General features: G+C 44.2%; 1 protein-coding gene across 2 annotated transcripts in view; it reads right to left on the reverse strand.

Annotated features, from left to right (window-relative positions):
• Nucleotides 1-235: 235 nt before the first annotated feature.
• kxd1 (KxDL motif containing 1) overlaps nucleotides 236-17,125 on the reverse strand; it is a 37,390-nt gene continuing 20,500 nt past the window's right edge. The window contains exons 3-4 of one of the 2 annotated variants that reach the window (XM_043721546.1): nucleotides 11,439-11,485; nucleotides 236-521 (exon numbers count right to left, since the gene is read on the reverse strand). In XM_043721546.1, the coding sequence (XP_043577481.1) occupies nucleotides 478-521; nucleotides 11,439-11,485 (91 nt within the window). In that variant the 3' untranslated portion in view covers nucleotides 236-477. Of the gene's footprint in view, nucleotides 522-773; nucleotides 1,382-11,438; nucleotides 11,486-17,125 lie in introns of those variants that run through there. The other variant, XM_043721545.1, reaches the window with a different exon arrangement.

Below are 17,125 nucleotides of genomic sequence, written 5' to 3' on the forward strand. Positions count from 1 at the left end.
GTGACCCTTCCTCAGAACATCGACATGGTTCGGTTTGTTTTGACAATTGCTCATGTGAAGTGCTTGAGGATATTTCACTGCACTATGTCAAAATGTAATGCATTCTGTTCTCATCAGCTTAGTGCAGTGATGGATGGGAGCAGCCCAGCTTTGGGCAAAGGTGAGCAATTCCTCTTCCAGAAACTTCTGTGTTGAGAAAGCAATGAAAACCAAACTTCTTAATGAGAGCGCAAAAAACAAATAAGAGTATAATTAACAAGCAGTAACATGACAACAACTAGCAGCAGTTTACCAATTGGCAGTGTAAACATAACCAGTAACTTTAACATTCTTCTTTCTGGATAAGAGTGGGCAAGCTTAGGACCAAAGCAGAGTTAAGGAAACAGATCATGTAGACTCCCCATCGAGCTAGAATCCTGTGCACATTGAGAGTTCAGCCTTGGAATAGTTTTCAGACCCTGCTTTCCCCTTTTCCATTCACACTGGCAGGAATTTCCATCTGTTTGGGAGTCTTGTCATTCCTGAGGATTATCATAATTATTCAGTAAATTATTGCCAGTTCCTGTTTCATAAAGAGAGAATTCAAATTACGTTGCTAACCACCTGCTCTGATTGTCACAGCATCCCATCAGTTGGGGCATCATTCCTCGAGCGGACATGCTGTGAGGTTTAAGGAGTGACTGGTCAATAAATCCTTGATGTTCTGACTGCGACAGTCTTCACAGATCAACAAAGAACCATCCCCACCCCACATTTCATCCCATCAACTGCAGTGATGTCGACGTTTTATTTTCTCACATTTTACATTTTAACATTAATCCAAATTGTGCAAATCCTACAGTAACAGAGTGAACATGTCACAGTGTGTTTCACCATTAATCCCCTAGGATCACACCGTGAGTGGGGTTCACCGAATATAGTGGGAAAGAGTAATCCACACTGCAATAAAAAAACAAAAAAAAACAGGAAATGTTTGAAGACAGTTCATGTTTCCTTAGGCATTAGCCTCAGTGTCTGCTCTAACAGCAACAGGTAAGAGGTTTCATCAAAGAGAGCCTGTCCAGCTCCTTGGGCCTGGTCTCAGGCTGCTTTCACCCTCCCACTCTGAGGGGACATATTATCCAGGTGCAGTTTGAAGATTATTCTTCCCCATCTTCTCTGACAGGCTGCTCATGCCCATCAATCTGTCCCTGAATCGGCAGGGCATCTGCAAGTCCCCGTGATGCATCTTCCGAATCCCCACTTGCTCCAGTAGACAGTAAAGTTGGGCTGGTATTACTGGAGTCAGAACTCAACTCCAAAGTGGAGGACAGTGGCAGCGAACCCTTTGGGATTGAATCAAAATCCTCGTCATCATCTGCAACCAGGGAATTGTAGGTACCTATCCCCCAAAAACAGAATCATGTATCAGTAAGATCTGGTTGCATGTCAACCCTGCCAATATACTTCAGTTATCAACCACTGCACTTTATACAAGGTATAACCCATCCAGCTTCTGGATCAGTGGTGCTGGAAGAGCACAGCAATTCAGGCAGCATCCGAGGACAGGCAAAATCGATTTTGCCTGTCCTCGGATGCTGCCTGAATTGCTGTGCTCTTCCAGCACCACTGATCCAGAATCTGGTTTCCAGCATCTGCAGTCATTGTTTTTACCTCTTTTATAACCCATCCAGCTCTAACTCATTCTATCCCCACCCAAGTCATTCCTACCTCCATCTTGCAACTCCAACATCTATCCCACCCATTTCCCAGCTTTCCTCCATATCTGACTCCATCATAGTTCTCTCCTACTCACCACTCAGTAAACACTGTTGGGGTCAAGAAACATTCCCTGGCAAGTCCACGGGTGTTAACTCAGGCCCAACCATCCCATAGCACACTATCGCACACAATGCTGCTCAGGTTAATCAGATACATCACAAATGCAGCATTTCACAGCCCATTGAGTAACTGAAGAGAACTCTTTCAAGCTGATATCTTCAGGCATTGTTTGCCTTTCCTTCCTCTGGGTGATGTGTTGTTTCCTCCATATCCCCAGCAATTCTCTACTTAATGTGGGCATTCCTCAGGCAGCCGGTCATATGTTGGCAAATTGCCCAGAATCACATGGAGTCTTACAACAAGCTTTCAGCACAGAAACATGCCATTTCATCTAACTAGTCCACACACTGCCTATGTTCCACAATACCCCCTTTCACTCTATTAGCATATCCTTCTAGTCCTAATAACATCATAAAAATAGGGGCTGCAAACGGCTAGAGAATGATCTTTCCTCTCAAAGAGTTGTTAGAGAGCAGTAGAGGCTGACAAGAGAGCTGAGAATTATGGGCATGACAGAAAAGTAGTGTTAAGGTAATAACTAGATCGTTCTTGATCTTATTGAATGGTGAAGGAGGTTCGAGGGCCTGAACAGCCTAACCCTGCTCTTATGTTTCAGTATTCCATCTCTCTTCTGACTTCAATATTGGAGTTATGATTGCAGTTTTCTCATCAACTGGGACTCTTACACTGTCCCATTTTGCTTGTTTCTGACCATTATTTGCCAAGTTTCTCCCTCTAAGCGACCAACATTCACTTCAGATACTCTCTCCTTTTTATACATTTGTAGAAGCTTTAACTGACATTTTTTATTCTCCTTTACTCCAATTCCTCTTTTCTTTTTCAATGGAAAGTATCTGGAAAACAGTTTGTCTTTCACCATCAGAACAATTTGCAAGAAATACCAATAAAGGGAAAAACAATCCTTATTCTGTATGAGAAAAAGTGTGCTGATTGATTGGCCAATGGACTCTGATGGTAGGAATGTTGCCATGGAAAATGCAGCAGTTAATGATGGTTGACAGTTAACTGTCAAGTTTGTTTAGATTTCAAACCAGCTCAGTTGACCCTGCTCGGTCATTTCTTAGGACAATGTCCTAACCAGCAAATGGCTGTCATCTATTTGGTTGAGATTTTAAAAATGTGTTACAATGTGGGCATGCCAGACAAAGCCAACATTCATTGCCCATTCCTAATTGCCTTTGAAATGTGTGGCTTATTGAACCATCTCAGAGGGCCATTATGAATCAACCAAACTGGTGTGGATTTCGAGTCACATGCAAGCCAGACCAACTAAGGACAGCAGATTTCTTTCTTTAAAAGGGTATTAGTGAATCAGATGGGTTTTTACGACAATCACAATGGTTATATGGCCATCTTTAGGTCAGCTTTTAATTCTAGATTTTAAAAATATTATTGAATTCAAATTTCATCATGTTCCATGTTGGATTTGAACCAAGTCCCAGAACATTAGCCTGCTTTACTAATCCAGTGATATTACTATATACACCACTCCTTTTGGTCTGCACAGAACAGGGCCCTGTTTATTATTACATGCAGCTTCCTGTACATTCAAACACATCAATAATCCCTAAATTGGTTATCACTGTAATTCAGAGTCAGAGAAACGTACAGCACAGTAACAGATCCTTCAGTCCAACTTGTCCATGCTGACCAGATATCCTAATCTAATCTAGTCCCATTTGCCAGCACTTGGTCCATATCCCTCTAACCCCTTCCTATTCATATGCCCATCCAGATGCCTTTTAAATGCTACAATTGTACACTTCCTCTGGCAGCTCATTCCATACACGTACCACCCTCTGCATGTTAACCCTTAGGTTCTTTTTATATCTTTCTCCTCTCACCCTAAACCTATGCCCTCTAGCTCTGGACTCCCTCAACCCAGGGAAAAGACTTTGTCTGCTTGTCCTATCCATGCCCCTTATGATTTTATAAACCTCTAGAAAAGTCACCACTCAGCTTCCAATGCTCCAGGGAAAACAGCCCCAGCCTATTCAGTCTTTCCCTATAGCTCAAATCCCCCTTCCCTAGCATCATCCTCGTAAATTGTTCATAACCCTTTCAAGTTTCACAACATCCTTCCAATAGAAAGGAAACCAGAAATACACGCAATATTCCAAAAGTGGCCGAACTAATGTCCTGTACAGCCACAACATGACCTCCGAACTCCTATACTCAATACTCTGACCAATAAAGGAAAGCATACCAAAACCCTTCTTCACTATCCTATCTACCTGCGACTCCACTTTCAAAGAGCTATGAACTTGCACTCCAAGGTCTCTTTGTTCAGCAACACTCCCTAGAACCTTACCATTAAGTGTATAAGTCCTGCTAAGATTTGCTTTTCCAAAGTGCAGTTCCTCACATTTATCAAAATTAAACTCCATCTGACTCCTCAGCCCACTGGCCCATCTGATCCTGTTGTACTCTGACTGTGAAGTATGCAAGAGCAGACTGGATGGGCGCAGTTAGTACCTTACCTGTTGTGAATAGCTGAAAGGATACCTTGTTTGATATGATCTGCCAGTCTTTGATACATACAGCCTACTTACCTGGCATCGTTGTGACACTCAAGTTCATTTACCACATCACTCATCACAGCCTTTTATTTGTCTTGATGGCAGCAACATGCTGTGGTGAACACCATGTGTTGCTTAAGCATAGTAACAGTGTAAACTGACAGCTTCATCTCTTGCTCAAACCTCTGATATATCTTGCCCTTTCTCCGTGTACATTTCAGATTACAAACTAATGACCTTAGGGTGTTTCGTGAGTTTGAGAATATCCAACGTGAAATGATTTGATCAGGATAGTCATTAACTTGCATGATGACTTGATGTGCCTTACTTCAGCACCAAGTTTGTGTGGTGAACAGATGGCTAGGGGCTGTACTTAGGAGGTTGCCAACAAGCCCAATGGTATAGTGCTTGGGACAGTAGGAATCCCAATGCATATGCTGTGCAGGGAAGACAGGTTTGTGGTAGTAGGACAGAGGCCCCCCTTGCTGAATTCTCAACCCAGATATTGAGGAAAGGAAGCTCATTTGAGTCTTCCATTTTAGACGGCAATTTGAGTACAGGATGGACCCCATTAAGATATGTAAGGAAACCCTGATTATCAGTCGGGCTCTTAGTGTGGTACTCTCGCTAATATTGCAAAGCTACAAACATTAATGACAGGGTCCTTTTCCTTACAGACAAACACTGTACCTGTTTCAACTCAACAATAGGTGAAAGTCATTTGCTGGTTCATATCTGATGAAGCATAGTCCCAAACTGCCCGGTTTGACATTTGAAAAAACTTAGTTAACTGTAAATTATCATCAACTAGTGCATTCTCCTTTGCTATGCCTCCACCAATTAGAGTCAACTTGTAAACTAATCAGCACGTTCCTCTTATACTGTGCAATTGTTGGTTTACCTCTTTATTGGCATTCTTGTAAATTGTCCTGATGAGTGCAAGGTAATACACTCCATAAAATATATCTTCTTTCAGCAATACTCAAGTTCTGTACCACCAATTACTCGGATACTTCTTGGTTCAGAGTTACAAAAATATCTCCTTCAATGTCTGCTACTGTTTGTCCTTCATTTTCATCTATTTCCCCACTGCACTGTAGCCAATTCTATTAGTTTAGAATGGCATCATGGTCAGTACAGACATGGTGGGCTAAAGGGCCTATTCGTGTGTTATGCTGTTCTACATTCTTTGAGGTGGCCTTTACCAAGTTTCAGACTCATTTCTCATCCACAAACTGAATGTGAAATTCTATATGTTAAGATTACTCTTGCCTTGGTATTCTTTAATGTGAGGTCATTAATTAATACTGTGACATTATATATTTACTACATCTGGAATAGCTTGCTCCGTGGTTGGTTCCAGGGGTAATATTTTTAAAATAAAACCTATCCCACATAATGATGAGCTCATCCTTCAGAACCCATTTACCAATTTTATTCATCATCCAATCTATGTGAAAAAAAATCATCCCTCATTATTGTAGTACCTTCTTTACAAGCCTGTTATTTTTTGATTAGCACTCTGGTCCTATAGTGCAGCTCCTGCCAGGGAACCTACAAATTATTCCCACCAATGACTTCTTCTGTTCCTATTTCTTATCTCCACCTAAACTGATTCTACATTTTCATCTTCTGAACAAGATTACTACTCACTCATACTGACCTCATCCTTCGTCAGCTGCCTATCCCATTTTCCTTTCCTCCTGTCCTTCTGAAATATTAAATAGCATTTAAACATTCAGTTTGCAGCCATGGTCACTTTGCAACCATGTCTGTCATGTCCATTATATACTCACTGATTTCTATTAGTACTATCAATTCATTCATTTTGTTATAAATCCTATGTATATTCAGATAGAAAACCTTTAATCCTTTTTCTCCCCCAATCTTTCCTTGCCTGGTGCAGCACTCTTATGTTTATATATTCTGTTTCTTCCCATGTCACTTTGATAATCCTTCCCCATATCATTACCTTGCTCTATTGCCTTGTCCTTCTCTTTAACTTTTCCAAATCGCCCCTCATGTTAACCCTTCTCTCCATTATTTAGTTTAAAGTCATATCTAATGTCCTAATGATACGACTCACAGAACATTGGGCCTAGCAAGATCCACGTGAAAACTGTTCCAAGGCTACAGCACCCACTATCCCCAGCACTGGTGCAGGTACCCCATGAACTACAGCTCCCACTATCCCCAGCACTGGTGCAGGTGCCCCATGAACTACAGCTCCCACTATCCCCAGAACTGGTGCAGGTGCCCCATGAACTACAGCTCCCACTATCCCCAGCACTGGTGCAGGTGCCCCATGAACTACAGCTCCCACTATCCCCAGCACTGGTGCAGGTGCCCCATGAACTACAACTCCCACTATCCCCAGCACTGGTGCAGGTACCCCATGAACTGAAACTTTTCTCCTGCATCAATCCTTGAGCCACACATTCAAATCTCTGATCTTATGGACTGTGCCATTTTGCTTTTGGGGTCAGTCATAATCCAGGGATTGTTCTATGGATTTTTACTTTACTCTCTGGTGCTCATATTTTTTTCGGAAGAACCACATTTTTATCCTACCTATGTTGTTGGGATCAATTTGGCTGGATCCTCTCTCTCCCACTTCTGTTCCTCTCTAGCCTCAAAAGATGTTCTTAACCCTGGCACCAGACATGCAACATAGACTTCAGGACGCACTTTCCCTGAAGAGAACATGATCTATCTACCTCACTATACTGATCCCTACAACAACTAAATTCCTTCTTACTATACCCTGTTGAATGATCTTTTGCAAAATGGTGCTTTGGTTAGTTTTCCCAACTTCCCTGCAGTTTTTACACAAGATGCAAAAACCCAGAACCTATTGGATAACTGCAAGCACAGAGGGTCCTCCAGTGCTATTTTCAGGGTCCCCATAATTGCCTCACTCAGCCTCCTGTGCCTGACCTCAGACCAAATCTGAAGTGCTGAGCCTAAACTACTCAACTTGAGGATTCTGTACAATTCTGGGTGCCACATTTTAGAATGGATGTGAACACATTGGAGAGAGTGTAGAAGACGTTTACAAGAGTAACTACAGGAATGAGAATAGATTAGAGAAGACATTTGGTACAGCTTTCAAAATCATAACAACTCTGGAATAGAATAGGTGGGGAGAAACAATTCCTGCTCATAAAAGGAAAACCAGAGGGCACAGGTTTGTAGTCTTTTGCAAGACAAACATATGTGTAGCGAGGAAAGAAACTGGAAGTGTGGCGTAGACAGCTTCAATTGGGATTTAGATGATTACTTAAACAGAAATAAAGTGTAAGAGTATGTGTTAAAAGCAGAAGAATGGCAATAAATCAAAAATGCTGAGAGCGCTGATGCAGAGTGGGCCCAATCACCACCTCCTGCACCACAACAAATCTGTGATCCCCATACTTTTAAAAAATGTGTTCTCAGGATGTGGCTGTCACTGGCTAGAGGCAACCAGTGCTGTGGGTCTGGACTCACAGGTAGGCCAGACTGGGTAAGGAGAACACACTTTCTTCTCTGAAGGGCATTAGTGGACTAGATGAGTTTTTATAACAATCAACAGTGGTTATACATTCACCATTAGGCTAGCCCATTACTCCAGATTTTTGCTGAATTCAAATTTTATCATAAGCTTGGAGGGATTCAAATCCACATCCCCAGAACATTGGCCTGAAGTTCTGGATCGCTAGGGAGAAAGTTAGCACTGCAAATGCTGAAGATCACAGTTGAAGAGTGTGGTGCTGGAAAAGCACAGCCGGTCAGGCAGCATCTCAGGAGCAGGAGAATTGACGTTTCAGGAATAAGCTCTTCATCAGGAATGAGGGGTGGCCCAAGGGGGCTGAGAGATAAATGGGAGGTGGGGGGTAGGGAAGGGGGAGGTAGCTGGGAATGCGATAGGTAGATCAATGTGGGTGAAAGTGATACATCAGAGAGGAGGGTAGAATGGATGGATGGGAAGGAAAATAGACAAGTAGGACATGTCAAGAGGGCAGTGCCGAGTTGGAAGGCTGGATCTGGGATAAGGTGGTGGGGGGTGTGGGGGAGGAGAAATGAGGAAATTGGTGAAATCAAAATTGATCTCATGTAGTTGGCAGATCCCAAGGCGGAAGATGAGGCATTCTTCCTCCAGGCGTCGGGTGGTAAGGGTTAGGCGATGGAGGAGGCCCAGCACTGCATCTCCTTGGGGGAGTGGGAGGGGGAGTTAAGAGTGTTCAGCCACAGGGCAGTGGGGTTGTTTCGTGCACGCGCTCCGGAGATATTCTCTGAAGCGCTCTGCAAGTAGGCGTCCTGTGTCCCCAATGTAGAGGAGACCACATAGGGAGCAACAAATACAGTAGATGACGTGTGTGGAAGTACAGGTAAATCTGATGGACGTGGAAGGCTCCTTTGCGGCTTTGGATGGAGTCCAGTAACATTACCAATAAATCACTGCAACATGAAATAAAAGCATGCAGGCAACATTCCCCTCTTTACATTGTGGTATCTGAAGCTTTAAGATTCCAGCTTTGAGTCTGTTTCCTTTGGTTTTGCATGGATGGTACTTGTCATTAGCAAATGTAATGTCCATTCTCAAGTACCCTTGGACTGAGTGGCTTACTGAGCCATTTCCAAGGGTCTCTTATGCTGGGGGTTTGGAGTCACATATAGGCCAGTCTGGCTAAGGATAACAGATTTCCTTCTCTGAGGGACATTAGTTAACCAGATGGGTTTTTACAACTATCAATGATAGGCTCACAGTTGGCATTGTTGTGACCAGCTTTGGATTCCAAATTTTTTAACTGAATTTGTATTCCACCAGCTGCCCTGTGGGATGTGAACATACCCCTGCAAGAGGATTAGCTTGGTCCTCTGGATGATGAGTCTCGTGATGTTACTACTACGCCACCAATTTTTCCTGAAGTGGTTTGAATCCCAAAGAGCTGATGCTCCTTGAGCTGCACAGACTTGCTGTAGAAATGGCTGCCAGCTCCTTTTGCTCTCATGTATTTACTCAGTCTCTCATTAAATACATCTCTGCTCTTCACCTCATCTGTCCCTTGTGGTAATGTCCCACCTTCCCATTATTCTCTGGTTAACCGTTTTCTCTTGAATTCCTTGTTGATTTGTTGACCACCTTTGTTTGGACTTTTGCAGAAATGGAAACTTTTTCTCTACATCTAACCTATCATACCATTCTATAATTTAAAAAATGTCAGGTGACTCCTCGCCTACCTTTTCATGTTCAGAAGTACATGCTTACAATTCTGGTCTTAGTCTTGTGAATCTTTTTTGCACTTTTACAAGTGCTCCTATATATTTTTTCTTGGATAGACTAGTGTGATATAATTAAGGTTCTCTACAAGTTTAAAATAATTTCTCAGCTCTTCAATTGTATGCTTTGGTATTTAAAAAAAAAATTAGGTAGCGACATTACTTTTAATGATTCATGGCTTAGGTGAGGGTAGCAAGGGCACAGGAGCTAAATTCAAAGAAGTAACTAAGACAGGTGGGAAAATGTGTTGTGAAGATGACATAATGAGTTTGCAGGTGGATACAGACAGGTGAAGCGAGTTAACAAAAGTCTTGTAGATGGAATATAATGAGAAAACATGGGGGAAGAACCCATGTTTTGCTAAGCAAGCAAAAATCACTTCATGGAGATTAAATTCTGAAATGCAGAGGAGTTAGATGTTCTAGTGCATGAGTCACAAAAGATTAGTGTGCAAGCACAACACGGAATCGAGAAGGCTAATAAGAGACTCTTTTATGATGACAGAAATTGAACATAAAAGTAGGGATGCTATGTTTCAGTTATACAGAGCATTGGGGAGACCACATCTTGAGCAACGCAGACGATGTCAGTCTCCCTATTCGAGGAAGAATGTAAAATGCACTGAAGCTGGTTCAGAGGGAGTTTATGAGACTAATTGCTGGAATGAAAGCATTGACTTATGAGGATAGGTTGGACAAAGTTAAAAATCACAACACCAGATTCTAGTCCAACAGGTTTATTCAGAAGCACTAGCTTTTGAGGCACTGCTTCTTTATCAGGTGCTTGTTCTACAACCACTGGTCCCTTCAACTACTACTCTTTGTCGCTCAACCAGTTCCTTATCCACCTAGCTAGAACACCATGTGACTTTACTTTCTCGATTAGATTACCATGGGGAACCTTATCAAATACCTTAATAAAGTCCATGTATATGACATAAACAGCCCTTCCTTCATCTATCAACTTGGTCACTTCCTCAAAGAGTCTGGTTAGGCAGGGCAATAAAAGGTTATTGGGGGTAGATAAGAATGTGGAATTTTAAACACAGACAGGTCAGCCAATATCTTACTGAATGGTGCAGCAGGCTTGAGGGGCTGAATGGTCTACTCCTGCTCCTATTTCATACGAGCGCAAATATCTGCAGTTCCCTGATTCCTGTTACTCTCTGTACCATTTAGACTCCAAATTTCCAGGCAGTTTGCAATTTCCTTTTGCTTCCTACCACAAGGTACAACCTCACACTTCTCTGTGTTGCAAGTCATTTGCCAATTACACAGGGTAAAAACAAGGTCTGCAGATGCTGGAAACCAGAGTCTAAATTAGAGTGGTGCTGGAAAAGCACAACAGGTCAGGCAACATCAGGAATCCTGATGAAGAGTTTTTAACCAAAACATCGATTTTCCTGCTCCTTGGAATGCTGCCTGACCTGCTGTGCTTTTCCAGCACGACTCTAATCTAGACATTTGCCAATTACACATCCGTTCTATTTATTCATTAAAATTTTTTTGAATTTTGCCACATTGTTCCCCCGGATTAATGTACAGGCAGAGAATTACAAATATCCATAACCCTCTAATGAAAATATTTAGAAACATAGACACAGAGCAAGGGTTGGTCATTTGGACCTTTGAGCCATCTCCACCTTCAATAAGATATTGGCTGATCAGTTTGATTTCAAATTCCACATTCCAATCTCTCAAAGTAGAAGATTTCGGTGTCCTACCTGATAAATGTCTATGGGCTTCTCTGACAAGTCCCATAGCGAGACAAATGACACTAATCTGTGAAAAGTGTACATCCCACCTGAAGATACTTACTGCTGAATGCTTCTGGATGCTGTTTTGCAAGCTTGTCCTTCAGAATCCTAAAGGGAAAAACAATCAACTGATCAAGACCCTGGAAGCCACATTCAGAAACATTCTCCTTCGGTTAGACCTTTGTTGCTGCCAGTTGATAAGACTTTCTTCATCTCAGATTATCTGCATCCTCTTGTGCAATATTGCTTCTTGTAACTTACGCATGGCAATACTGTGCATCAGGACACTCAGACATGGAGACTGTTTATACCTGACAAAAATATTGCATGCACATACAAACAGTGATATCATACATACCTACTTACAATGTACTCTCCAACTTGAGTCTTCATCTGGAGTACCGGGTGACCAAGACTCCGCTCAAGACACCAACTCCAAGTCCGGAGACACAGAACATACAACAGTGCAGCACAGTACAGGTCCTTCAGCCCTTGATGTTGTGCCAACCTTTTATGCTACTCTAAGATCAAACTAACCTACAAATCCTTCATTTTACTACCCTCCATATGCCTATCCAAGAGTCACTTAAATGTCCCTAATATATCTGACTCTACTCCCACTGCTGGCAGTGCATTCTATGCACCTACCACTCTGTGTAAAGAACTGACCTCTGACATCACCCCTAAACTTTCCTTCAATTACATTAAAATTATGCTCCCTTGTGATAGCCATTTCCACCCTGGGAAAAAGTCTCTGGCTATCCACTCTATCTATGCCTCTCATTATCCTGTACACCTCTATCAAGTCACATCTCATCCTTTCTCGCTCCAATGAGAAAAGCCCTAGCTCCCTCAACCTTTCTTCATAAGACATGCCCTCCAGTCCAGGCAGATCCTGGTAATCTCCTCTGGACCCTCTCTAAAGCTTCCACATCCTTCCTATAATGAGGCGATCAGAACTGAACACAATATTCCAAGTGTGGTCTCATCATGGATCTACAGTGCTGCAACGTAACCTCGCGGCTCTTAAATTCAATCCCCCTGCTATCGAAAGACAACACACCATATGCCTTCTGAACAACTCTATCAATCTGGGTGGCAGCTTTGAGGGATCTATGGACGTGTACCCCAAGATCCCGCTGTTTCTCCACAGTGCCAAGAATCCTGCCTTTAATCCTGTATTCTGCATTCAAATTCAACCTTTCAAAATGAATCACTTCACACTTTTCCAGGTTGAACTCCATCTGCCACGTCTCAGCCCAGCTCCGGATCCTGTCAATGTCCCGTTGCAACCTACAACAGCCCTCCCCACACTATCCACAACTCCATCAAACTTCATGTCATCGGCAAACTTACTAACCCACCCTTCCACTTCCTCATCAAAGTCATTTAAAGAAGTCACAAAGAGCAGAGATCCCAGAACACCACTGGTCACTGAACTCCAGGCTGAATATTTTCCATCTACTACCACCCTCTGTCTTCTACGGGCCAGCCAATTCTGTATCCAGACAGCTAGGTTTCCTATATCCCATGCCTCCTTACTTTCTGAATGAGCCTACCATGGGGAACCTTATCAAATGCCTTGCTAAATCCATATACATCGCATCCACTCCTCTACTTTCATCAATGGGTTTTGTCACATACTCAAAGAATTGAATAAGGCTTGTGAGGCATGACCTGTCCCTCACAAAGCCATGCTGACTATCCCTAATCAAACTATGCTTTTCCAAATAATCATGAATCCTGTCTCTCAGAATCCTCTCCAAAGATTTGCCCACTATCGACCTAAGACTGACTGGCCTGTAATTCTCAGGGTTATCCCTATTTCCTTTCTTGAACAAGGGAAAACATTAGTCATCCTCCAATCATCTGGTAGTACTCCAGTTGACAGTGAGGATGCAAAGATCATCATCAAAGGTGCAGCAATCTCCTCCCTCGCTTCCCATCGTAACCTTGGGTATATCCCTTCTGGCCCAGTGGACTTATCTATCCTCAGGTTTTTCAAAATTTCCAGCTCATCCTCCTCCTTAACATCAACCTGTTCGGGCGTATCAGCTTGTTTCACACTGTCCTCACAAATGAAAAGATCCCACTCACTAGTGAATATTAAAGCAAAGTTAGCAGGTTTTGAGAAGATTTGTAGTTCAAGTTGAGGTTCTGGATGTAGGTTTGCTCGCTGAGCTGGAAGGTTAATTTCCAGACGTTTCGTCACCCTACTAGGTAACATCTTCAGTGAGTCAGGCAACATCCGAGAAGCAGGAAAATCGACGCTCAAAGATACCTCCTCCTACTGCACCCTCGACCATGACCTCAGCCCCCATCACCAAACCATCATCTCCAGACCATATACAACCTCATCACCTCAGGAGATCTCCCATCCACAGCTTCCAACCTCATAGTCCAGGAACCTTGCACCGCCCAATTCTACCTCCTTCCCAAGATCCACAAGCCTGACCACCCCGGCTGACCCACTGTCTCGCCTGCTCCTGCCCCACCGAACTCATCTCCACCTATCTCAATACTGTCCCTTCCCCCCCAGTCTAGGAACTTCCCACATACGTTCGAGACACCACCCATGCCCTCCACCTCTTCCAAGACTCCCATTTCCCCAGCCCCCAACACCTCATCTTCACCATGGACATCCAATCCCTCTACACCTCTATGACCAGGGCGTCCAAGCCCTCCGTTTCTTCCTCTCCCGTCATCCCCAACAGTACCTTTCTACTGACAATCATTCATTTGGCCGAACTGGTCCTCACCTTTAGTAATTTCTCCTTCGAATCCTCCCACTTCCTCCAGACCAAAGGGGTAGCCATGGGCACCTGTATGGGCCCCAGCTATGCCTGCCTCTTTGTCGGCTACGTAGAACAGTCCATCTTCCGTAATTACACTGGCACCACTCCCCACCTCTTTGTCCGCTACATTGATAACTGCATCAGCGCCACCTCGTTCTCCCACGAGGAGGTTGAGCAGTTCATCAACTTCACCAACACATTCTATCCACACCTTAGAATGTGAATATGCCCGAAACGTCGATTCTCCTGTTCCTTGGATGCTGCCTGACCTGCTGCGCTTTTCCAGCAACACATTTTCAACTCTGATCTCCAGCATCTGCAGTCCTCACTTTCTCCTACCCACACCTTAAGTTCACTTGGACCATCTCTGACACCTCCCTCCCCTTCCTGTACCTCTCCATCTCCAACAATGACAACTGACTTGACACTAACTTTTTTTTTTAAACAAACCCACCGACTCCCACAGCTACCTGGATTACACCTCTTCCCACCCTACTTCCTGCAAAAATGTTATTCTGTATTTCCAATTCTTCCACCTCCGCCGTATCTGCTCCCAGGAGGACCAGTTCCACCACAGAACACACCAGAGGGCCTCCTTCTTTAAAGACCGCAATTTCCATTCCCAAGTGGTTAAAGATGCCCTCCAACGCATCTGGTCCACATCCCGCACCTCCGCCCTCAGACCCCACCCCTCCAACCATAACAAGGACAGAACTCCACTGGTCCTCACCTTCCACCCTACCAACCTTCGCATTAACCGCATCATCCACCAACATTTCCGCCACCTCCAAACAGACCCCACCACCAGGAATATATTTCTCTCCCCACCCCTTTCCGCTAAGACCGTTCCCTCAGTGACTACTTGGTCAGGTCCATGCCCCCCTACAACCTCCCCTCCCCTCCTGGCACCTTCCCCTGCCACCGCAGGAATTACTAAACCTGCGCCCACACCTCCTCCCTCACTTCTATCCAAGGCCCCAAAGGAGCCTTCCATATCCATCCCAGTTTCACCTGCACATCCACCAATGTCATTTATTGTATCTGTTGCACCCAATGTGGTCTCCTCTACATTGGGCAGACTGGACGCCTGCTCGCAGAGCGCTTTAGGGAACATCTCCGGGACACCCACACTAATCAACCCACCACCCGTGGCCCAACATTTCAACTCCCCCTCCCACTCTGCAAAGGACATGCAGATCCTGGGCCTCCTCCAGCGCCGCTCCCTCATCACCCAACGCCTAGAGGAAGAACGCCTCATCTTCCGCCTCGGAACACTTCAACCCCAGGGCATCAATGTGGATTTCACCAGTTTCCTAATTTCCCCTCCCCCCACCTTACCCCAGTTCCAACCTTCCAGCTCAGCACCATCTTCATGACCTGTCCTACCTGCCAATCTCCCTTCCCACCTATCCGCTCCACTCTCCTCTCTGACCTATCACCTTCATTCCCATTCCCATCCACCTATTGTACACTTTGTTACCTTCTCCCCATTTCTCTCTCCAGGGCAAAAGTGGGTACTGCAGATGCCGGAAACCAGAGTCTAGATTAGAGTAGTGCTGGAAAAGCATCCAAGAAGCAGGAAAATCGACGTTTTGGGCAAAAGCCCTTCATCAGGCTTTCTATTTATATGCTTGGGTTTCTTTGGGTTGGTGATGTCATCTCCTGTCATCCTAAGAGATGACATCATCAACCCAAAGAAACCCAAACATATAAACAGAAAGCAGGAATTATCAACAGTGCTTCTACCGGAGGCCCACTGAAGATGTTACTTAGTAGGGAGACGGAACATCCTGGAAATGAACCTTCCAGCTCAGTGAGCAAATCTACATCCAGAACTAAAGCAAAGTATTCATTAAGGACCTCCCCTACCTCCTCTGGCTCCAAACACAAATTCCCTCCACGATCCCTGACTGGCCCTAACCTCACTCTGGCCATCCTCTTGTTCCTCACGCAAGTGTAAAACACTTTGGGGTTTTCCTTAATTCTACCCGCCAAGGCATTTTCATGCCTTATTCTAGCTCTTCTAAGTTCACTCTTCAGTTCCTTCCTGGCTACCTTGTAACCATTTAGAGCTCTGTCTGATCCTTGCTTCCTCAACGTTAAGTAAGCTTCCTTCTTCCTCTTGACTAGGTGTTCCACATCTCTTGACATCCAAGGTTCCTTCACCCCAACATCCCTACCTTGCCTCAGTGGGACAAACCTATCCAGTACTATTAGCACGTGCTCCCTAAACAACCTCCACATTTCTGTTGTGCATTTCCCTGAGAATACCTGTTCCCAATTTACGCTCCACAGTTCCTGCCTAATAGCATTGTAATTCCCCCTCCCCCAAATACTTCCCCATACCGTCTGATCCTATGCCTCTCCATGACAATAGTAAAGATCAGGGAGTTATGATCACTATTACCGAAATGCTCTCCCACCGAGAGAACTGACACCCGACCTGGTTTGTTGCCAAGCACCAAATCCAATATGGCCTAGTCTCTATAATCAGTCAGGTATCCTTCCTGGACACACCTGGCAAAAGCTGCTCCATTCAAACTATTTGCACGAAGGAGGTTCAAATCCATTGTAAGGAAGTTGAAGTTACCCATGACAACAACTCTGTTACTTCTGCACCTTTCTAACCTCTGCATCCCAGTCTGCTCATCCGTGTCTCTGTTGCTATTGGGGGGTCAATAGAAAACTCCCAATAAAGTGGCTGCTCCTTTCCTCTTTCTGACTTCCACCCATACTGACTCAGTAGACAAACCCTCCTCGACGACCTCCCTTTCTGCAGCTGTTATACTATCCCTGATTAGCAATGCCACTCTCCCACCTCTTTTACCACCCTCCCTTTACCTTTGAAACATCTAAACCCCGAAACACCCAACAAACATTCCTGCCCCTGTGATATCAGAGTCTCCATAATGGCCACAACATTATAGCTCCAATTACTGATCCATGCTCTAAG

This window comes from Chiloscyllium plagiosum, chromosome 31 (genome assembly GCF_004010195.1).
Source record: "Chiloscyllium plagiosum isolate BGI_BamShark_2017 chromosome 31, ASM401019v2, whole genome shotgun sequence".
Classification (NCBI taxonomy): Eukaryota; Metazoa; Chordata; class Chondrichthyes; order Orectolobiformes; family Hemiscylliidae; genus Chiloscyllium; species Chiloscyllium plagiosum.